Source organism: Clytia hemisphaerica, unplaced genomic scaffold (genome assembly GCF_902728285.1).
Source record: "Clytia hemisphaerica strain Z4C2 unplaced genomic scaffold, Clytia hemisphaerica genome assembly, whole genome shotgun sequence".
Lineage (NCBI taxonomy): Eukaryota > Metazoa > Cnidaria > Hydrozoa > Leptothecata > Clytiidae > Clytia > Clytia hemisphaerica.
The window spans coordinates 40,052-63,295 of record NW_027103812.1 but is presented as its reverse complement, the minus strand read 5'-3'; the positions used below and the strand labels follow the sequence as shown (position 1 = coordinate 63,295).

General features: G+C 35.4%; 2 protein-coding genes across 2 annotated transcripts; both read right to left on the bottom strand.

Annotated features, from left to right (window-relative positions):
• Positions 1-360: 360 nt before the first annotated feature.
• On the bottom strand, positions 361-16,720 carry LOC136806622 (cocaine esterase-like). The gene is made up of 2 exons (XM_067063211.1): positions 16,658-16,720; positions 361-2,994 (listed from the first exon to the last, which is right to left on the bottom strand). The coding sequence occupies exon 2, from the start codon at positions 2,991-2,993 to the stop codon at positions 816-818; it is 2,178 nt and encodes a 725-aa protein (XP_066919312.1). The 5' UTR covers position 2,994; positions 16,658-16,720; the 3' UTR covers positions 361-815.
• Positions 16,721-20,532: 3,812 nt separating this feature from the next.
• Positions 20,533-21,960, bottom strand: LOC136806631 (uncharacterized). Its single transcript, XM_067063218.1, has 2 exons — positions 21,738-21,960; positions 20,533-20,925 (listed from the first exon to the last, which is right to left on the bottom strand). The coding sequence occupies exons 1-2, from the start codon at positions 21,936-21,938 to the stop codon at positions 20,578-20,580; spliced, it is 549 nt and encodes a 182-aa protein (XP_066919319.1). The 5' UTR covers positions 21,939-21,960; the 3' UTR covers positions 20,533-20,577.
• Positions 21,961-23,244: the final 1,284 nt, after the last annotated feature.

Below are 23,244 nucleotides of genomic sequence, written 5' to 3'. Positions count from 1 at the left end.
TTAAGACCTGCGATACACGTAAAAACGAAAAACTTTCACGTTTTGTATTTCGGGCAGACAAGCTCGATGATCAAAGCTAAGTCCTGCAAAGTCATATGCTTGTTGAATTTTATAAGCACAACATACATAAGAATACCAAGGTTCAGAGTTAAGTTGAAAAACTGACTTGCTGATTAAAAAAACAACAGAATGAATTAAGCTCAAGGTACAGACACTTGCTCGCGTGAAATGAAATATGTCAACGTATAAATTCCATTTTAGGCCAAACGTCCGTAGTAGTATCGAAATGGCTTTATTAAAAGAAACCAAAATTATTGTAAAATATTAAAGTAACGAGGCATACCCTTTCACATTTATTGAAAAAACCCTAACCCTAGATTAAACGACGGCGCATTAAAGTCCTAAAAAATACATACAATAATAAAACAATATAATATTTGAAAAATAAAAAAAGGAATGGTAGGAATTTTAATTATTCAAATTAATTCTGGTAAAATTCATTCGAAATCAAAATCTTTCAAACTCTTTCTTTCCAGACCTAGGCGTGATTTAGATCATGATATCTTAAATATAGCAAACTACATTGGTATAGCAAACTACATTGCTCGCTAAACAGAATCGAGCAAATCGAAACATAAAACATCAGGCCAAGTCTTACAAAGCACCATTTATTGTTAGAAAGATAATAGCTAAATTAAGTAACATTGGTATAACATGTCACAAAAACCTCAAAAACTTGCCGTTTTTAATGAGCATGTCCAGCAAACTACATTGGTTGCTAAACAGAACAGAACAAATCGCATACATAAAACATCCTACACATATTTCCTAGGTATAATTCGTGTGTTCTTCTTCTCAACCAACATTTCTCCATTCATTGAAACTTTCAAGTGTTCCTTGATTCGAAAATGTCTGTCATCTCCTTTAATTTCCTCATAAGCTTCAATGAAGGTTTTCATTTTCTCATTATTCCCGATATCGAAATTGGATTCAATAGTATTGATACTATCCATGCTGGCATATGTTACTAACTCATCTGTGTAATATTTTTCTTCTGTTCTACTGTGACATTCGTAGCCAAGATGGGGGAATCTTGTCATGCCTTCATCAGATGTGGTTTTAAACAGATAAGAGTTATGATCAACTTTTTCTGAAGACATCTGAAGCTTATGCTCACCTGTTGTTTCGCAATCTAACTCTAACAAAGGTTTTGGTTTGTCAAAAGGTAGGTAAGGCTGTGATTCTTCGCCCACGGTTGATTGAATAATAAGGCAAGACTTGGATGGGTGGACAAATAAACCTTGGTTATTGATAGCTGGATACATCATTGGATAATAATTTGGTGAGATACTGATTAGGATACAATGACCAGGTTTGACAGTATACCCAGTGCAATTTAAACCAATTTCAAAGATGGTTTCATCACCAGAGAAATGACCAACCCATCCATTCTCATGATTGCAAAGATTCAAACAACCTTTAGTGATCAATGTTGATTCACCAGATTCAAATTCATCACAGATTCGAACCTGTAAATTGAAACTGCCAGCTTTCTCAGCTGAAATACAAACGTAAAATTTTGAAAATCCAGCAAAAACGAAATCGTTGGTTAATTTCTCACTTTTCCAGCAAGCACTATATGCGTTAGCTTGAGCTTGGTCACCAGGAAGACCGTAATCAGAAGTAAACCATTCACCACAATTTACCCCTTGCAAAGCATGAGGCTTTAATTCAATCTTGTCTGCAGTGACAGTTGGTTTCTTATATTCGACAGACATTGATGACGAGATATATAGATATCTCAAATGTGAATTAGCAAGTGAATCAGGTGTCGCTTTCTCGTAATCTGAGAGCAATTTCTGCCAGTTAGGGAAACCGATCCATTTTCCAACAGCGTCACTGAACACTTCATTGGCAAGGTGAGAATCCTTTAGATAAAATGATAATCGAGGTAATTCAAGAGTTTGTGATTGCACCTCTGGTTTCAAATGTTGATTCCACCAGGACAAACAAAGCTGTAGAAAATCTATATTTGGACCGCAAACTGATACATCAGGCCAGTCATGAACCCAGGGGCCCATAATAAATCGTGATGCGTCGTTAAGTTTGCCTGCCATACGCAAAATAGCATTTAAGTATGCATCTCCTAAACCACCAATAATAAGCATGGGAATTTTGACTTTATCATAATCATGACAAACTGAACCATGTTTCCAAAAGGAGTCATTTGGATCTTGATGGGCCAACCAATCACCTAGGAATGATTCACAGCTATTTTCTAATCGATCCAACCAAAATCTCTTCCAAGCAGTGATATCATTGAAATACTTTGGGTGAGGAGGTCGTGCATTTATAGCATACATGAAATTGGACCAACTCAATAGACCATTAGGAATCAAAGTATTCCCTTGGTGATGTACGTCGTCTGTTGCTCGGTTATCAGTCAAATACAAAGATATTGTGGTTTTTAAAGCTTCTGGCTGTTTGTAAGCCATTTGTAGACCATTGTAACCTCCCCAACTTTTACCGTACATTCCAATGCATCCATTTGACCAGCTTTGTACAGATAGCCAATTGATGAGTTCAATGCAGTCATCCATTTCAGCTTGCTCATATTCTCCATAATAATAGCCTCCAGAAGAACCAGTCCCGCGAAGATCAACACGTAATACAACATAACCATGTGAGCACATCCAGGGATGACGTTGATGATCTCTGGAAAGTGTCATAGAACTGTCCTTGGCATATGGAAGATATTCCAAAATACAAGGAAACTTTTGTCCAAATGGAGATCCCTCGCTTGAATAGATGGGGTTGCTCAATTTTTCAGTGTCACCGGTCAAAAGACTTGAAAAGTATGATGTTTGATCAACAGAAGATGGCAGCCATAACTTCATTCCAAGCTGGACTCCATCACTTAGGGTGTAAGTTGTGTGCTCAACCTCAGTGACGGAATTCTTTCCAAAGTTTAGCTTTTCAAAATTTACTGACATCCTGAAAATACACAGAGTTTTGTTTTTATATTGTTACTTTAGGCGTATAAACTTTTTCAAGTCAAAACTTTCACAATGTTCATTGGCCTTTTTTGGGAGTTTTAGCTTTTTTTGTAAAAGCTTATGCAGCGGCGGATCTGAGGGGGTTCAAATGGTTCAGCTGAACCACCCCAACCCTTTTAGTAAATAAAAAACAAAGACCTAACAAAGACCCTTTCTTCAAGTGAAATCTAGTTTTCTGATCGGAACTGATTTTTCTTTTTGGTCATATCTCGATATTATTTTACCAGGGGTTGTATGCATGTGGCTTATCTGGCACCCGATGTAGAAATTTTCTTCCGACACGCTAAAGCTCTGAAGGTCGGGAAAATTTTCAAACTTACAAACTTAGCTTTTTCCGCGCTAAAAAATCTTTAGGTTATGTGTGTACGGCGTAGCTAGCTTTCCCGCGCTGTAAAAAATCTTTGTTATGACTTTTTTTTTGCGGGATTAATATCTAGCTGTGTTCTGTGCTAGGAAAATCTTTGATTTTGAACCTGGTTCAGAAAATGCATCCAGTGAAATGGCAAATTTGAGGTGGTTCAAGAAAATTTCTCGAAAATACGAGACCGACCGTTTTGAGCGTAAAAGATTTTCCTACAAAAATAACTTTCAGTCGCATGTCGTCGCCGGCAAAATATTGAAATGATTTGAAGGGTAGCCATTCGTACGGCAAACGACCTCACTTCTTTACAAGCGTTTAATGCAGTGTTTTAAAGAAAGGAATTGAAGTCCTGAAAAGTGGTAATAATAATCAGGCAATTACTTATCTTTTTGAGGACAGTTTTGGTTCAATTTAATCAGTAAATTTGAGAATCACACAACAATATCAATCAATGTATGATGATTTTGACAAAGACTCTGTGTGATGGAATTTTCATCTGCTTTTGTTTGATGTGGTGAAGAGTGATAAAAGAAAAAGACTTTCATTCTGAGGAAACATTTTTGTTTTGGTTTATCTTTAGAGGAAAAGCATTCATACCAACAAAAACAAAACTTAAATCAATTTTGCTTGATAAATGAAGTTTGGAATTTATTTATGGGAAAGGACTTATATTTGTGAATATTTGGTGAAAGTTTATTGTGTCTTGAATATAATCACGAATTTACGTTTGGCTCTTCTCCCATCATCGGGCATCGGGAATATCACGGGGAAAAATCTACCTAGCTACATATGGATCACAAGATTTGCGATTGGCTACGTTTTGAGAGGTTCCTCTCCCATCATTGGACATGATGAATTTCACATTGCTACGTTTCGAGAGATTCTTCTCCCATCATTGGACATTGATGAATTTCACATGGAAAAAAAGCTAGCTAGCTTTATTCTTGAAAACTATTATAGAAAAACAAAACAAAATTTGTTTTATAACAGAGACTGTAAGAAAGGTTAGGGAACAACATTTTAGCAATTTGATTGAATTTGGTTGAAGAATGAAATTTCTGGAAAGGTGAACCTTCATGCATGCTTCAAGATAATGTGATGCGAGGAAATATTTTTGGTTTCGTCATGTCATAAGAAGAGAGTTCATACCACTTTATACTTGCAAAACAAAACTAAGATTACTTTTACGTGATCATATGAAAATGTGGTGTACTTTTATACAAAAAGAGACATCGGTGACCTCTGAAAAAATTACCCTCTTGTGCTTAATTGTAGGTGGACATTTTGCAATTTTTTGGAAAAAATCACCCAATTAGCATTTTGTAATGACCTCCAATTTATGAAATTTTCCTGATAAAGTGCCAAACCTTCATTTTCCTTGGGTTTTTGGGAAAATCACCCCAAAATCAGTTAATAATGACCCCCCATTTTATGAATTTTCTCTGAGAGTACTGCCCCTGCATCTTCCACCCCCTACAAGTAAGCATAAAAGAGTACGGTTGAATGCAGAATTTATGAAATGATATATAACAACAATCTCTACCAAAAGAATTGTAAACAACACTCCATATCATTGTGAAAGTTGAAAAAGTGCTTTCCTACAGATTGTTGATGATTACTGTTAGTACCTTTAATAATGCTTAAAAACATCAAACGTTTTACTTTGAATGTAAAAAGTACTTTTTTATGAGATTATTCATCTAATTTGAGAGCTAGAATTTCTTGAGTCTATTTGCACATAAAACACATTATATCAGTACTCCACTGGTGTACTCCACTTTTTGGCAATCTTTTATTTTTCCATCTTAAGAATATTGTATTCCCTTGTATGTATTATATAAATAATCTCCTTTATTTTTTAACTTGATCACTGTTTTCAAAATATTATCGATTTCTGGTTTTATAATGTAAACATACTCAACATGAAAAGTTTTTGCTTGATTGTCAGCCAATTAATTCGCTACAAAGAAATTCCATAAAAAAATGGTTATAAGAATAAATTATCGAACTTTTTTACTATGTTTTAAATATTCACGAAATGAAACTGAAGTGTGTAAAGTATTTAATATTATAAATTGGCTTATTTTTCTTCAAACTTTTCTTCAAAACCATTTATTTGCTCTATGGCTTTCTCAAAAACATTTTCTGCAAGAACCATGAATATATAAAAGCACCAAACAAGCAGTTCTGGGCATGCTCTGGGTGTCTGTTTTATCAAAATAAAAGGTCAAACCAAAGAAATATAAGAAATATAATACTAACTATATTTCCGTTTTATGAACGTTTTGTGTGATAAGATTGAAAAGAAGAAACTAGATGTGCGCAATTGCAGTTAGGGAATTTCCCAATGTATATATGAATATCACCACAAACGATTATTACACGTTCAGCCTCTGGCTGTTCAAGCCGGGACAAACAAAAAATTGGCTTACCGCCCTCCTTTCAACGCATGGGACCTTTCAAAAAGTACGTACGCTCGAGAGGGGGGGGGGTACTCCCAAAAGCGTACGAGGGGGAGGGGGGTCCTTGAGGAGAAGTACGTACGCTCGTAATTTTTCCTACACTGTCTTTTTTGAGAGAAAAACGCAATATTTTCACATCAAAGAATGGTTTTTGCGATTGTTATTTTCATTTCTCCTTTGGTATTTTTGTTCATCTTATAGATTCTTTTAATTTCTTGAGACTTTGTTATAAATACGATTGGATACCTACATATTCTACTGTTACAAGAGTTACAAGTTTCGACTTTGGTTAGGGGGGGGCCGGTGTACTAAAAAGCGTACGTACGCTGAAGGGGGGGGGGTACACATAAAGCGTACAAAAGCGTACAAGGGGGAGGGGGCGTCAAAAATTTGCCTTTTTCGAGCGTACGTACTTTTTGAATGGTCCCCCGCTGAGGCCTATGTTTGGAGTTCATAGGTAATGGGAACTGCAGACGCGCAGGCGCTCATCAACATCCCCCATGTTGAATGGAAAAAAGGTGACACCGCCCAAACAGGGCGGGTGCAAAATCTACGCCCAAAACGTTTGTTCCGAAAAAATTTTTTTGAAAAGAGATTTTTGAACCCCCTCAGAAAAATCCCAGATCCGCCTCTGTTATGCCTTTTATTAAAACCATTACTAGGGCCATTCACAAAAGTTTGTGCTTGGGAAATTCTTAACAAAATAAAAATTCTGTAAAACTTCTAACTTGATAAAAATGTAAAATTTAATGGTACATTTTAGCCTGTGATTTTAAGCCTCTTAACATAAATGTCTCAATCTAACTCAAGAAGTATTTATCCAGGGATAAAGAAGTGAGAAGTTTTTATAAAATTTTCATGTCAAAATTTTCATTTTCATGTCTTGATTCACAAAGATTTATACTCACAAAAAGGGTTATGTCCTTAAATTCACAAAAGTTTATGGTGTAAATTTTGCGTCAGGCAGGCATCAAGAAGCGTTCAGCTTGAGAAAGAGTTTATATGCCTAAAGTAGACCTGTATGGACAGGAAACTCAAGATATAAGGTATATAAATGCGTCAGAACTTTTACAATAGATTATAACATTTTATCTCTATTTACATAATTCATAAAATAAAATTTACTTTTTCCAATTGTTTAGATACCTAGGAAAGCATTCTCTCGCTTCAAGCAACTATTTAACAACCACCTTTTTCTTAATCTTTTGTATATATACCTCTTTTGTTTAGCATTTTGTTGTAGTCTTCCTAGTTTGGGTGGTTGTTCTACTTTTAATTTAGCCAATTTTAAGCTAATTAATTCTTTTGTGTCCTCTCTTAGTGTTAAAATGTCACAACTGAACGCTTGTATTACTAAAATTGAGGTTTTAGGGGTGTAATTGACCACACGCCTGGAACTTTCAATGATATGTAGCCTGTACTGTCTGGATAAATTATAAAAAAAGTAAAAATATGCAAGCTACCCAGTCTCACAGTACAGCTTTTCTATTTAATGTTTTATTGGTTTAACATAGTGTCCTCCCCCTCTGGATTCAGGGGGGAATGGGTTTTGAGGTCAAAAGGACGCATAGGGGGGAAAGAATTTTTTTTGAAGCCAGGGTTGGGTGTATAGCATATGCTTAGTTTTTCTTTCATTTATTTCAACCAGCAATATTACGGTTTGAAAACAACCATCCTTTCCATTTATTCATGAATTAGAACTACCTTAGGGAAAACAATAAGCATTAAATTCATCAAATTACAGCTTTTTATGCTTGAGGGGGGGGACAGAGAAATTTTTGGAGGCAGGGTGGGGAAAAATGAGGGGGGGGGATGGAAAATTTTCATTCTAGGTATGGGGGGGAAGAGACCCTGAAGGACACTATGTTTCTTTTGTTGATTGCTTTATCACTCACACACAATTTCTTGAAATAGAAAGTAGAGCTGCAAGTGAAAGCTGTGTAGTTCATTTGTTTTGAAATGGATGTGGGTATTAATTTTTTTGTGAAATTTGGCCCTTTTCACGAAATTGAATATCTTTAAAAATTCTAAATAAGTCAAAGGACAATTGTTTCAAGCCAATCCAAAAAGTATTTGACCTTCTAAGCAATTTTTTTCATGTGAAAATTCTCAATTTTACGTCTTGATTTGCGAAAGATATACACAGGAAAATTATTTTTCCGTTAAATTCGCGTAGTAAAATGTCGTGAATTTTGCGATTTTTTGTCCTCTCGAAAGTTTCTGCTCAAAAACTCAAATGGAATACACTTATTGCTGCTATCTGTAAGAGTAAGCTAACCAAAAAACATCATTCTTACAAAGAAATATGTGACCATCTAAGCAATTCAAAGGATATCTTAGAATATCTTTTTGTAAGTGTTTATTTTGCGAAATATAAAATTTTTGCGAAATATATAAACATTTTCTAATATGGTCTACAAATTAGCATTTCTAGAATTTTGATAATGAAAATTTAAATATATAATGAAGAAAAAAATAAACCGTTTCAATTTTTTTTTATATGTTTAACCCCCGGAAAAACAGTATTTTCTTATTACGTCACTTTAAATTTCCCGACTTGGTAACTCCCAGAGGAATTCCGATTGTAAACCCAATTGGTTAATTTCGGAACATCTTCATAATGCATAATGGCAGATAATTTAGAAGTGTCTACTCTTAGGTTCCAAATAAACGGGGGGGGTTCGAATAAACGGGGGGGTTGGAAAATTTTCTAGATTTTAATAAACGGGGGGGACCTAATTGCCGGGGGGGTTGGAAATTGTACTTTTGAAACCCAAAAATAAGGTAAAAATAGGCTATAATCAGGCTATTTAGAGCAAAATAAGGGGCCTTCACTTTGACAGCTGAAAATATTCTTAGAGATTAATAAACGGGGGGGTCCTAATAAGGTCCGGGGGGGGGTGGAAAATTTTCGAAAAATTAACAAGCGGGGGGGGGCGTTTATTTGGAACCTAAGAGTACTGTGGAAAGGTCGTGTGAATTTGTTAAATCTGGCAAGAAAAAAGTAAACAGGTATAGCTTTTTCTAACCAAGGATCTGAAGGATTCGATCCACACTCTGCTCTGCTTGATTAAAAATCAAAGCACTGTCTCGGGAATTGAATGACAAGATTTGGTTGGTTTACGGAACGACCTGCTACGGTCCGATTTTCGCACAAAAATGCGTTCGTGTATGCTACCCTGAGATTGGGTAACTTGCATCAGTGGAGGCTAACGTATGCATAGCCCTCAAATGAAAGAACTCGCTGGTCATTAAAATACAATAAATCAAAACAAAAATGGTAGAGTAGAGCTGTGAGCGGAGCTGCGTAGTTGTATTTTAATGACCAGACAGGTCATTCATTTGAGGGCTATGCATGTTAGCCTCCACTAATCAGTCCATCACAAGGTGCCATATAAACAAAACTCAACATTCTCACAAAAGTTGTCTTTTTGATTTCCCAAACATTCGTCTAAAGCGTTCACTTCCACAATAATTTATGTAATTGCAATTTCGGTCAGTCCACAGTCGGCTTCAACATATACACATGTTTTTATTTATGTGACCGAAATGCCTACTAAAACAATCCGGGGGTAAGTGGCAAAGCAACACAGCAGATTATTCGTAAAGTAAAGAAATATCTTTTGGCATTGACAATCAAATATAATATATTATATTATATTTCCTTAATTCAAAAATCAAAAATTCATTTTTCATTCGCGAAAAAAAAAAAAAAAAAAAAAAAGAATTAATATTACATACTAAGACGCCCCCGTCTTTTACTCTCGTTTAATTTCCGATCTCGGAACATGCAAAACGCCTGTCCGCCCAATATCCACCCAATCAGCTTAAATTCACTTTACTTGTCCTTTGACTTTCAAAAAATAGTATTTAATATAATAATTACAAAAAACGAAAAGTTTGATACTTCATTACTCATGGTTTCTGCCCCCCTTAAAATAAGAGGGGGGGGTCAAAATAATTGCCTTTTAAAAAAGGGGGGATTTTTGTCATTTTTTTTAAATAAGGGGGGATTCTTTATCAAGGGCTGCAAGAATCTATCATAATAAGAAAAAAGGGGGGATTAAAATATTTGGTTTTATTGATAATAATTTTCTTTGTCTAATAATATCTTCTTTCCCGTTTTTGTGCTCACAATCTCATGCCCACTATTTTGCAGACCATGCTACCTGAAAGTTATGTACATTAGAATGACCTTTAACAGACCAAATCAAACCATAAAAACTATTATTCTCCCCAATTAGATAACGTTTTAAGCTGTTTTGAGGGTGTAAAAAGTGAAAAATTTTCTTCGTCGACCAACCATGGTGGGCGACATTTCTTTCCTAAACCTTCCCCTCCCCCACTCAAATGGCTCGCCGTGGCCCATGAATCTGCATACTCTCTTCTCTCTCTCTCAATTGTAAAAATTGTTTGCTGAAGGGTACAAAGATTTTCTTGAAATAGTTGGTCGACATTCAATCATCTTTGACATTAATGATCTTTGACATTTTCAGCTCTGTCACATCCAAAATCAATGTCATAAGCATGAAATCTTACTTGTGTTTTACTGCCTATAAATTCTCTACTTGGGAAGACCACTTACTCGACCTAACTTAAACTAGGACTACAATTAGAAAACATTCCCAGTTCAAATCTAATGGTAAAGATAATTTCCAAGGCCTAAGATATGAGCAAAACACAACTGTTGTACCAGGTACTGCATCTTTAGTTTGGTTTTATTCATAAGAAGTTTTATTTGTATCATTTGATTATAGGATCCAGTTTATTTTCAATGATTTCTTTTTATTGAATTTTATTTAGTTGGATATCATTATGTACCTAATATAATGTTGATGGCATTGATATCAAACCAATCGTTGTACTTTGTTATTGTCAAAGTCTAAAAATAGGGGGGGAGGGTGGATTCCCTTTTTTTTTCATTTTAAGGGGGGACATTCTAACAAGGGGTACCGGTAATTTTTGTTCAATTTAAGGGGGGAGTTTTCTTTAAGGGCAAAATTGCATTTTAACGGGGGGGGGCTGAAAAAGTAGGCAGAAACCATGTTATTGTAGTGAAATATTCAATAAATTCCGAGTTTCAATTTTCAGTGGGCGTTTTTCTAGGGCTTCGTTTATCGCGCAATTTTTGGGTCACACAAACTTTCTTGGCTGCTCATAATAATTATGCATAGACCTTTTTTCAAAGAGGCCATCCTGTTGAATAATTATGCAGTCCAGCAGAAAAACAATGATAAAACCATGCATAATTACATGGCATGAACCCCCCCAGCCCGCAGGGGGGGGGGGGCTACAACCAAAATCTTCCTGAAAAAGGCTGGGGGCTGGATTTTTTTTTGAATTTCAGGGGGTACCTATGATCTCTGGGGGTATCTAACTTTTATGCAGTAAGGTCTGGGGGCTTGGGAACTATATTTTATCTTGCTTTTATCTAACTATCATTATTATTTTCATTTCTTGACATATACTCAAGTCACAGGGGGTACCAATCACAGGTGGTACCTATTAACGTCTGTTGTTTGGGGGTACCTAAAATTCAGGGGGTACCAATTTTCTTAGGGGGTACCTAAACCCCTGGTCCATGCCATGTAATTATTACAATATGCATAATTATGCATATGGCTCTATCATTGTTTTTATGGCTTGACTACATAATTATTCAACAGGACATCCTATTTGAAAAAAGGTCTATTGTCAAGTCAGGATCGATGGTGACGTCACCTAAGCATAAAAAAGAAAGGATTTTGTCAGTTTTATGCATATATTAATTTGCAAGATATTCTATTCCCCGCGCGAGCGCACTTTTCGTAGACTAGTCGGAATACTTTCTTTTACTTGCGGGATTGATGGTAACTTTTCATCTTTGTTATTTTTAAAATGAAGCACAACCGAAAAAAAACGAAACTTCAGAAAGTTGCCTATTTCCAGTGAGTAAACGATTCTGACAATTAACAAAATTGACGATGATGATTTTTTTTCCGTCAGGCAAATGTCTCGTATTAGGGGTTCTAGTCTTGACCCTAAGCCTAAGCGAGATTGAAGCATTTGGGTAAATGAGAAAAAACTCCAAAAAAGCTGGTGTTTTGAAGCACTTCTGTGCGATCGAAATATCGCTGTTTGTGACGCACTGATTAGGATATTGATTGCTATTTTTGATACTTTTTTGTATCATCCAATTTAAGATACTCTCCTAAGCAGGGGGGGGGGGGTCAGTGTACTAGAAGGCGGCATGTATGGTACTACAAGGTATTTTTCAAAACTTGACACCCACGCCACCCACCCCTGAAGTACACCATACTACATGGAAAAATCCCAAAACCACCCCATACCCCCTATTTACTACCGGGTAGTACCTGGAAAAAAAACAAAACCACCCCATACCCCCCATTTACTACTAGGTACTACCTGGAAAAAATCGGAAAATCGGGTAAACATTTTTACAAAAATCGGGAAATCGGGGAAACTTTTTTTCGGAAACTCAGGAAATCTGGAAATCGGGAAAACAAGAGAATTTTTCTCAAAAATCCAAAATGCGTGAGAAATCAAACTTTTCAAAAGTTGCGTGAGACCATGTGATAATGTGTGAGTCTCACACCCCATGTGTGAGTCCTCTGATGTTCGAATGTTCGAATTTGAATGTTCGAATATTTAAATTGACTCGATAAACCTTCATTTCAGTGGGATCTGGTAGGATTTCAATTCATTCCAAGAAGTTTGGAAGAATGATCTTGGACAAACTTGGCTTGATCAATTTATAAAAGAACAACTTTACATTTCTATTTTAGCAGATAATTTCTGAACCTTTTTGTTTCCATACTGTTAACATCGATTTTGGACCCAACACCCCTATTTTGGTAAACAGGTAGTAAAAATCAAAATCGATTTTGGACCCAACACCCCATTTATAATAGTACACAGGTAGTACATGACAAAATTTTTTCTCAAACACCCACCCACCCAAGGATACATGCCACCTTCTGGTACACTGACCCCCCCCTGTCCTAAGTAGGAGAGATTGCTGCCGAAGGTATCCTAATTTGCACTTGTTCTTGACTGTTTGAACTTGATTCAGGTAACTCTCATCTTTCAGTTACATCAATATAAAAAAAAACATTTTGTTCGATCACCTTCACTTCAAGATAGGCCACCATAGAATGAACTTCCTTTTATAGGATGAACCATATTCATGTGGCTTTCAGCCTTGCACTAAAAAATTCATCACGTGCAAAATGTTGTTTTGATTTGGATATCTTCGTTCTGTTGAATAAAAGCATACTAATTAGTTTTTAGTGACTACATCGTTAAAGTTTTCTTTTCAAAAACAACCTACTTCACGTTTCTTACATTTCAACAATCTGTGACGTGATATGGAGAGTACAATTTAGTGATTGATTGATAACTTTGGTATGTACAATATTTGTTTATGTTTGACTTTTTATTTCGAAGACCAGCCTACAGCTATGTTGAAATAACAAGACGCATGTCGATATTAAACGACTCTACGGAATTCTTTTTAGATTGAGAAATTCCATCTTTTATTGTTCTAATGATTATAATATTTATTTATAAGATACTTTGTTGTCTTTTTAATGATGGAAAGACGAAAAGGTCTATTTCAACTTGGTCATTAGTCAAAAAAGTCATTAAAATTGATTAGCCTCTGCGATGGAGTGCAAGAGGCTGAAAGCCATATGAATATGGTTCATCCTATAGTATAAAAGGGAGTTCATTCTTTGTGGCCTATCTTGAAGTGAAGGTGGTTGAACAAAATGTTTTTGGCATATTGTGTAACTGTCTGTTGAGTTGGGTGTTGTTGCAAATACATCCTGTCAGTTAAGTCACACTACGAAATCTAGCTTTCAGAAAAAACAACATCAGTCATCTACAGGATGTATTTGCAACAACAATAGGGTGCGCACTTGTCGGGATTTTTGGCACGGAACGAGGAAGAATTTACAAAAATGAACTTCAATACATTAGTACTTACCTTTAAATCATCCAAATCTGTTCATTCTTTTTTTTAAATCAATCAGGAATTATCAGGGAAACAAGTAAAAAAAACTGCATCCAGGTATCTATTTTCTTTCCAAAGATATTCAATGTTTTTTGACGTCAAGGTGAAAACACGATTTAGCGCTGACCACGGCACCGGAAAATTCTCAACCCATGAAACAAATGGCTGTTGCTATTGAGCTAGTTCATCTTTTCAATCGCAGTTTTTTAGTAAACTCAGGGTAAGATTAGGCTACAATCTATCACAAAGTGCTTTATTTGAAAATCTACAGGCCGTCTGGAATTTCGAAAAATAAGAAGAAATTGAGATTTTTTAACAAGATTGCGGATTTTTTCATTAAGCACCATACACCATCTGAAAGCTGAGGATTTCATCTTAAAAAATATACATGCTTGAATTTCACTCTGTGGAAACTTTTTTTTCAATTTTTCATTGTATATACAACAGAGATAACGTGAATAGAAGCATCAAGAGCAAAAATTGAAAAAAAAAATTTCTAGGGGGGGAAAATTTTTTTTCAAATCTCAGGGGGGGATTTAAAAGGGGGGGAGAGGGATTTTTTTCCATTTTCTAGGGGGGGCAACCTACTAGGACACTATGATTCCAGCTCATTAGCGATAAGCTAAAGTTTAACAGTCATCGGGCCGATTTTCAGACCGCACCGGCAAAACTCCTCACACCCCGCCACACGGAGACTAGATTTCATCCGCCATTTTCGGTGCTTCCGAAAATTATGTCTTGCTGGCGTGGTGTAAGGAGGCGATTCTTTGAAAAGGTGATTTTTTTGTGTTTTGAAAATGGAATAACTTTGGGAATATATACTTCACCAATTCTAATAAATGACCCCTCATTTTTCTCACAAAGGTAAGGACTTTCAAATAAAATAGTTTGGTTTCTAAAAATTGAGGGGAAAATTTTGGCCTGTCCACCCTAACAACAAGGATGAGAGTTATCCTGAATCAAGTTCGCAAGACAATTAATTAAAACAATTGAAAGTTTGAAACAAAATAAAACTTGCAGCAGCCAAAATCAAACAACCAAATTTTGTCATTCAATACACCTTTCCCGTAATTCAAATTTCTCAGAAATGGCCCGGGAAAATGTGCGCTCCACCGTTGTGTATAAAATTGTTTGGGAGGTAAAAAACGCGTTTAGGGAAAGTGGGATTTGAGCCTGCTTTCTCCAACACCACATCTCTCTTAACTTTTGACAGCGACCTTCTTTTGGCAAAATATTTTCAGGGTGGTATAATATCATGAATAGATTGTACATACTAAAATTTGAGGGGATTTTGTTTGACAGAACTTAAGAAAAGCTCAAAAAACCAACTTTCCCTAAGGGAACGCAGGCAAAAACGGGTTTGTTTACCTCCAGAGACCAAACGGTGGAGAGCATCAAAATAATGCGCGCGCATTAGTTTTACGAATTACAGGAAAGGTGTATTCCCAAGACAGCGCTTCGATTAAGTTTTGCTGTGCATTTTTTTGCTTAAGAGTCAAGTAAACGATATAGCGCTTTCGCAGCATTAATCTTTGATATGCATTTTGGCGGGACGCTAGTGTGACTTACTGCCTGTAGGTACCGTGAGTGGTCCTAAATCCGACATCCCTGCCTAAATCCGACCCCTCAAATAACTGCTATGAAAAAAAATCTATGTTTACCAAAATTTCCTCTCCAAGTTGAGCAATAAACTATTGCAAGAACTCTGGAAACAAAACATCTAACAAAATGACTATAATGTCAAGATGTCAATTAATGTGATCAATTAAAATGTGAGTTGTAAAAATAATTACCTCTATTGTTCTGAATCCATTGCTCCTGTTTAAAAACGTTTAACAATTTTGTAATAAAAAATTATGTTTTGTATAAGAAGCAATTGTTGTTATTTGGTTCAACTGGTTCAGTGTATCAAATCTCTCAGTTTAGTTGACACTTTGGTATCTTCATTGTGTCACAGCGAAAGGTTTGTTTTTATTTTAGTTTGTATCTTTGAAAGACCCCATCGGATTTAGGCAGGGCTGTCGGATTTAGGGCCACTCACGGTAGACTGCAGTGCTGGGGGTGCATGTCACTAGTCCGACACTTTCTAGTCCGACAGTAAAATAGTCCAAATCTATAAAATAAATTTACAATTTAGAAGTCTTTTTTTTCCGACGTCACTTTTTTGTCCGAAAACGAAAGATTTTAGAGTGTCGAATGTTGAATAAGGGTTTTTCACTGAGATTTGCGTAAAGATAATATATAGCAAAAAGAATGCACCGCCTTTAAAGGTCCCTTTTTTGCATGTTCAGAATTATGCTATAAGGTGGTTGTAAATCACAAACTTTAACTCCAGCCCCAACCCCCGACCCAAAGAAGGGTCGTAAAAACAGCTAATTCTAAATCCAATGTCTTGACTCTTGAAAGCCTAATCCTAATAAGCTTCCCAAAATTTAAGAAAAGTCGGGTTTAGGGGCCAAACCTCAGAGTCGGAACTTTAGATTTTTATATGTACGCGGTTGCTTATAAAATATGTGCCTCCTCTTTGGTGATTCATATTTCGCTTTATATGTTTTTTGACTCGTTGTCGGACAAAATTGTTGTCGGAATACTGACGCGTTCGTCAAATCCAACGTCGGGCATTTTCACTGTCGGACTACTGACGACCTCCCAGTGCTGGTGTAGATGAGTTTAGTTATGTTGTTATAAAACTTATAAAATATACAGGGCAGTAGTAGTTAATGACAGCTAAAAAGTTAATGATTATCACAAAACCTATCTATACCTGTAGATTTGAATCTTGAAAAAATCTTGACATCTTTACCGCTCTCAAACAACTAGACAACCTTGACTTGTCCAACTTTCCAAACTTTTAAACTGTTCTCTCAATTGTCTTTCAGTTGGGTTAAACTAGAAAGAAAAATTAAAATAAGAAAAAACATCATACTATACTCGCAAAGTCAAACAGTGAGAAAAGTATGTAATCAGTTATAGAAAAATGTTTTATTTTGAGAAATACCATAGTGTAGGTTTGCCAAAGCCGACTGCAAATTTTTCGCACATTTTTGAGTTTGAAGCAATAGCCTAGAGACTTACTTTTATTTTCGACCAAATGGAAAAGAAGCGAGTAGACCAGCGGCCGAGGTAGTGAATTGTGTCACTTCGTAGGGCACCCTGGACTAGTAAACTAGTGGGTTATTACTTATAATCTTATAATAAAACTGTCAATCAAATAATGTAAACACTAATTAAATATTCAGCGCGTGAGAGAAAAGGAAAAGCCGAGCCCTCTGGCTCTGACCTGAGCGCTAATAATATCACGCGCTTGATTGGTTGGTTATAAAGTTATGGATGCAAACCCGGGGGGGGGGGTACTAGGGTTGGTAAACGAGGGGTATGTGCGGACGGGACCTCCGAAAACCGACCCTTAGAGAGACCAAATTTTAGTGAAAAAGTGACCCTTAGAGAGACTTTTTCGAAAATTTTCTCTGATTTTCAAAAATTTCCTACCCTTAGTGAGACTTTTTTGTAATATCTTCTCTCAAAATCAAAATTTTTTTCTAAAAATCGTGATTTTTCCCACCCTTAGAGAAGAGAGACTACTTTGAAATTTCCTGATTTTTGTAACCCTTAGAGAGACTTTGAAAGGTGAAAAACCCGACCCTTACCGTCCGCACATACCCAGCACCTATTTTTGCCTAAGTACCCCCCCCCCGGGGATGCAAACAAATCGTCATGATTATTACTTCTCTCATTCGACCAAAATTCTTTCCCACAGTCCTTTTCATCTTGATTCAAAAGTCGTGAAAGTTACAAAAGTTAAACTCTTTTAGATATATACCTTATCGGAGCAAACTTTTTTGGCCAACTTTTTCTCCAATAAGATGCTATTGCTCAACTTTTACCGGGTCTTTTTGGTAGGTTGATGTCCCCTTTTTGTCAACAAAAATTCAAAAGAGAGATGATGGAAATGACAGACTGTATCTTTATAAATAAAGATCCGGTGTGTCCAGTAGCTTACGTTACATGCTTCACCGTCTTCTTAATTAAAAATCTTTTCAACCAATAAAAATGAAATTTTGACTGTAGATTACCATAGCATGAGGGAAAGGAACATTTTCTAAAAAAAGATTTTTTGCGATGACGTCATCATTTCAAAAAGAAGGGGGCGCCATTTCAGAAAAAAAAATAATTCCAACATTTGATGCACAGGAATTGAAATTGTGAAAATCTGATTCAATCTTGAAAGAGAATTTCATTAGCTTTATGATGGCGAAACAGAATTTAAAAATATTTCCTACATCAAGAGCTACAAACAAATGAAGTATAAGCCCAGAATCAAATCTCCTTGGTAGGATTTGAAAGCTACCGAATCCTATCAAAGTTGTGCGGCCTAGCGCGGTCCGCTGACAGATTGAAACTAACATTTACACCTGAATTTCGAAAAAGATATCACTCGAAGCATAGGAATCTCTAGATTCAATGCTTCGTCAAAAATACGGCGCATATTTTAAGGCTTCACTTTTTCTTGCTTGAGAAAGGTTAAAAACTCGATTCTAGCCCTTCGGGCACATACTTCATTGGCTACAACCGTTTCAATTGTCCAATTGTTGCCATTTTTCATAATTTTCTCATAAAAATCTGCTGACGTCATCATAAATAAACTCTATATAGATGTTTGCATGACATTTCCATCATTTTTTTCAAGATTTTATGGTGGGAGGTTGTGTCCACCTTGATTTAATCTCAGCTCTTGTCGGTGTTATCGATTTCACTTTTATTAGTAAAAAAAAGAATGGGGTGGAGACACGAGAAAGCGTTTCAGGTTGGTAGGATGGAGCATGTGTTATTGCACCAACGCGAAAAAAACTTCTCGTGTCCCCAGGCCTTAATAGATTTTTCAATATTTTAGACATACCTTCAAACACTACTGGAGCCTGGCAGAAACATTTGTATCGTTTAAAAGATTACTCAATCTTTACTGATCATAGGTAACAGATCATAGGTAAAACACATAGAGAATAGAGTTCAATGATTTGAAATTTGCTATCTTTTCTGTATTTCTAAATTTAATAAGAATCTATATCTAGGAGCATGGCAAAATGAACTATTAACCCTTTAACTGCCGTTCGTATTTTTAAGGGTGTGACCTATTTGCCACGGAAAAAATGAAGGTTCGACCTATTTTCCAGATGTCAGCATACGCCGACATGAGCGACCACAAAGTTTACCGTCACATTTAGCTTTTTTCCGAAAAATATCAGAAATATAAGTGATATGAGTTGAAAAATGTATAATCATGAAAACTTCGTTGAAATATATCTTAATTATTCAACTGTGCTATTTAATGAAATTTAGTTCAAAATCGAACTTTCAATAAACTTTAAAAAAACCTCTGGCAAGGGGGGGGGGTTATGGTTGGCGGAATTTGGTGAAAATTTAGACGGAATTACGGAAATTGGGTTCTGAATTTGAAAGGGATTTTTGGAGACAGATTTTTGGTTTATTTTTAGACGGTTTGACGGAAATTGGAGAAAAAATTGGCGGAATTGCGAAATTGGGTACCCCCTGAAACCCCCACCCCCCTGGCAAAGAAACTCTTGGAGAAATTCTCTTGTCGGCCTATGCCAACAGTGGCACGGACAGGGTTAACGGGTTAACATCTACATAGCCCTTGAAAAAGTGCAGTAATTAAAGTCTATTCACGATAAGTGTGCACTCTTTTTTCATTTACTTATAACTTTTGAAGGAATTCTTCAATCTTTATAAATTTGGTATCATTGGAAAGATATTAGTTAGTGGAACAATTTGAAATAAAAAAATCTTTAAAATAATTCTAAAAATGAAGATGAAAATGAAGAAGAAAAAAATGAAGATCTTGTAGAAAAGTGCTATAACTATCATTTTCACTGAAGTGAAACCGCGATTATCGAACGTCATCACTGTGAAAAGATTTCTCAAAAATAATCATTCAGTCAAAGGGTCAAAGGATATCAAACAAAGTTATAAGCTGATTGACGTCTAAAAACGCTGTTTTTTGCTGTTTTCTGCTGATTATTGGGGTCAATCACTTATTAACTTTGTATCATAACTTTGTATTGAATAAATATTTCAGTGAAATTTCTTCACAGTAATGACGTACAAAGATCAAAGAATCTCTCCAGTGAAAATGAAAGTTATAGCACTTTTCTACAAGATTTCTTCATTTCATTTTCATCTTCATTTTTAGAATTCTTTTGAAGATTTTTTTATTTCAAATTGTTCCACTCACAAATATCTCTCCAACGATACCACATTTATAAAGATTGAAGAATTCCTTCAAAAGTTATAGGTAAAAGAAAAAAGAGTGCACACTTATCGTGAATAGACTTTAAGTACATGAAGTTTGAGATTTAAGAATGGTTACGTTCTTATACACAACATGAAGATGAGATTTTTTAAAAAACTTTATTATACCAAACGAAAATTTTAACATAAACTTAAAAATTCAAAATTTAATTCTAATGTCAGCAATCGTTTGATTGCTATATTGTTCTATCGTTTCATTGCAACATTGCTCTACTGTCCTATTGTTCTATTGTTCCATTGTTCTATTGTTCTTTTGTTCTATTGTTCTAATATTCCATTGTTCTATTGCTCTTTTGTTCTAATGTTCCATTTTTCCATTATTGTCCATTGTTCTATTTGTTCGTCATTCATTTCTTCTTATTGATCATTCTCCAATCGTTTTTTCTTATCAACCAATTCTCGATTTCTTCTTGCAATTCGATTTTTGATTCTTCTGATTTTGCTCCTCACTGAACCATTGTCACTGTCGTCATCATCCTCAAGCACTTCTTCATCAATTTCCACGGTTTGCAAGAAATCATGACCTTCACCTTCGATAAAGATTTGAGCTGGTGTTTTCTGTTTCATAGTTGCTCCAAGAATAAGTAAAATGATATCGAGGATGACACCAACAACTGCCAACACTTGACCGACGATTGGAACAAAAGCAAGATCTGTTGTAAACTCCAAAACTACAAAAACCATCTCGCCAATACCAACCATCAACTGCAAAACATAAAAAATAGGAAACATCATAATTTAAAAACTAGTAAACTTTGAGTACTTACATCGGCATGGTGATATCAAATTATTCCTTAGGATATATAAGTTGATTTAGAAATAAGATAGACAGTATTACAATGGCCTACAATAGCTTCACTACTTGACAGGGTAAACGATCTACATCGATCCAATTTAGACGAGGTTGTTAGGTCATATAAATTTTTAAACTCGAATTAACTCTGGCCATAGTGAATTTCTTATATTTGCCATGTACAAAATATAATATCTGCCTGAAGCAGCGAACAAAACTTTGACGTGTAATGCATATTCTGTTAGGACAGAATAAAGCCGAAAATTTGAGTTCGTCAAAGAGATGAAAAAGAAATGATGAAGATCTTATTTTCGGTGAAAAGAAAATATTTAGAATACTTTTTTTGTGGTATATGGTGTATCTTTGGTTGAAATAAAAATAGATCTTCAGAAAATTTTTGTGAAGGCTTTTTTGTCTCAAAATTTTAAAAATAGTGTTTTTTGCTCAATTTTTCATACAAACGCATTCATAGTTTTTGATACGGCAATTTAGAAAAATTTTCTGAAAATTTCCAAATAGTTCAATTTTTTGCGGACAATTCATGAAAATTGAAACAAAAAGGTTAATTACCCATTAAAACTAAGCCCTATGTGAAAGAAGGTAATAAAACATTTTATTAACGTCCTCTTAGTTGAAATTGTCATTTTTGTAATTCAATTCTTAATAACTCTTGACGGAAAGAATCCAGAATTAACTTTTAAATTACAATTAGTCCAAAACTAACCTGAAGCCCATCAATGACTTTTTGGTACATTGGAGCATCATCTTTAAAATCTTTGTAAAGTTTGAAACCAAGACAAGCGGTGTTTGCAACGGATAAAACCATTGTAAATCTTTTTAGAAAGTCGTCACCGAGTTTGAAAAATTTTTTGAATCTTCCTTCCAATTTACCAGCTTCTTCAATGTCTGCTAGTGATTCTGCCATATCAGCTTCAAAAATTGATTCATCAACTGGTGAAAAAAATTGAGATAAAATGTTTTTTAGAAGGTAACCACAAGAATTGATACACGATTTTTTATAAGAGCATCCAAAATCTTTAAAGCCTTCGAATGTTCTTAACTTGTTCTCAACATTTTGGTCATCACAGTCTTATCTTTTTTAGTTTGTTCCTCTGTTAAACTGTATATTTTTATAAAAAGGGCTAAAACAAGAAATTGACTCATTTTGCTTGAAACACAACGTATTATGTGCAAAAATAGTCTCATAATTGGGTGAGCATTATTCTTACTTTTCTATTGTTCTAAACAATAGGCCTATTGTTCTAACTCTGAAATCTCACCCTGATATTCTTACAGAAGTTATTCTTTTAAAAAAGCGTGTAACTTACAATCAAACTTAGAATGAAGACTTTTCGCGTGTTTTCCTTCACTAATGCCAAGGTTTTCACAAGCTGATCTAAATTGCTTGTTATTTTTCCAATCCCACTTTCCATTAACGAAACTTTCGTCCACATAATCACCAATACTGAACATTGCTCTCATGATTTCCGTACCATATCGCATAGCATCAACGGTGATTAAAGCTTTTTGGTCGGCAGCCAACGTGTCCCACCTAAACAAAAAAATCAATACCTTAAGGCATGTTCATGCTTAAGGGAACTAGTTTTCACAGGAACTAATTTTCGCGTTTTTGGGTGTTACCGCGAAAATTAGTTCCGCAAAATGCGACTTTTACTAAAAATCCTCTTCAAAAACCCCTTAGGAATACGAAAGAATTTCGGGAAAAAGTGGGTGTGAGCCGCAAAAATTAGTTCCGAAAAATGCACCAAATTAGTACCCTCGCACTGCGAAAATAAGTGTTCCGAGAATATTGGTTCCCACAAAAATGAGTGGGAGCTTGGTTAGCTCATTTGACCAAAAATGAAGTTTATTGAATAAATAATGAGCATTTTAGCCCTAACCAGTGGGAAACGCCTTAAAACTTTTGGAGATTAAGAAATGAAGCCAATCTATTGGACACAATTTTGGAGCCATCGTCATTTTTAACCAACAGAATGGCTTCATTTTGTTTCTGAATAATACGGAACCGTCACGTGGTCTTGGCCAAAAAAATGAAGCAATCTAATATCTGACTTAAAACAGTTGAAAAAAAAAAAATGCGCTCAACTCTAGCCTATACTAGACGTTACGGCTTTTTTCTACGTAGTAACAGCTGTTCCGCTTTGCGATATTCGAATTTTAATTTCCGATATGATTCCAACTCTTCTGTTGTCGAATAACCAAAGTTGATT

Bases quoted from the DNA above. Each gene is read 5' to 3' on its own strand.
- LOC136806622 (XM_067063211.1), bottom strand. From the start codon at position 2,993: ATGTCAGTAAATTTTGAAAAGCTAAACTTTGGAAAGAATTCCGTCACT.
- LOC136806631 (XM_067063218.1), bottom strand. From the start codon at position 21,938: ATGGCAGAATCACTAGCAGACATTGAAGAAGCTGGTAAATTGGAAGGA. The intron at 20,926-21,737 runs GTTAGTTTTGGA...TATGTTTTGCAG, and splicing joins AAGTCATTGATGGGCTTCAG to TTGATGGTTGGTATTGGCGA.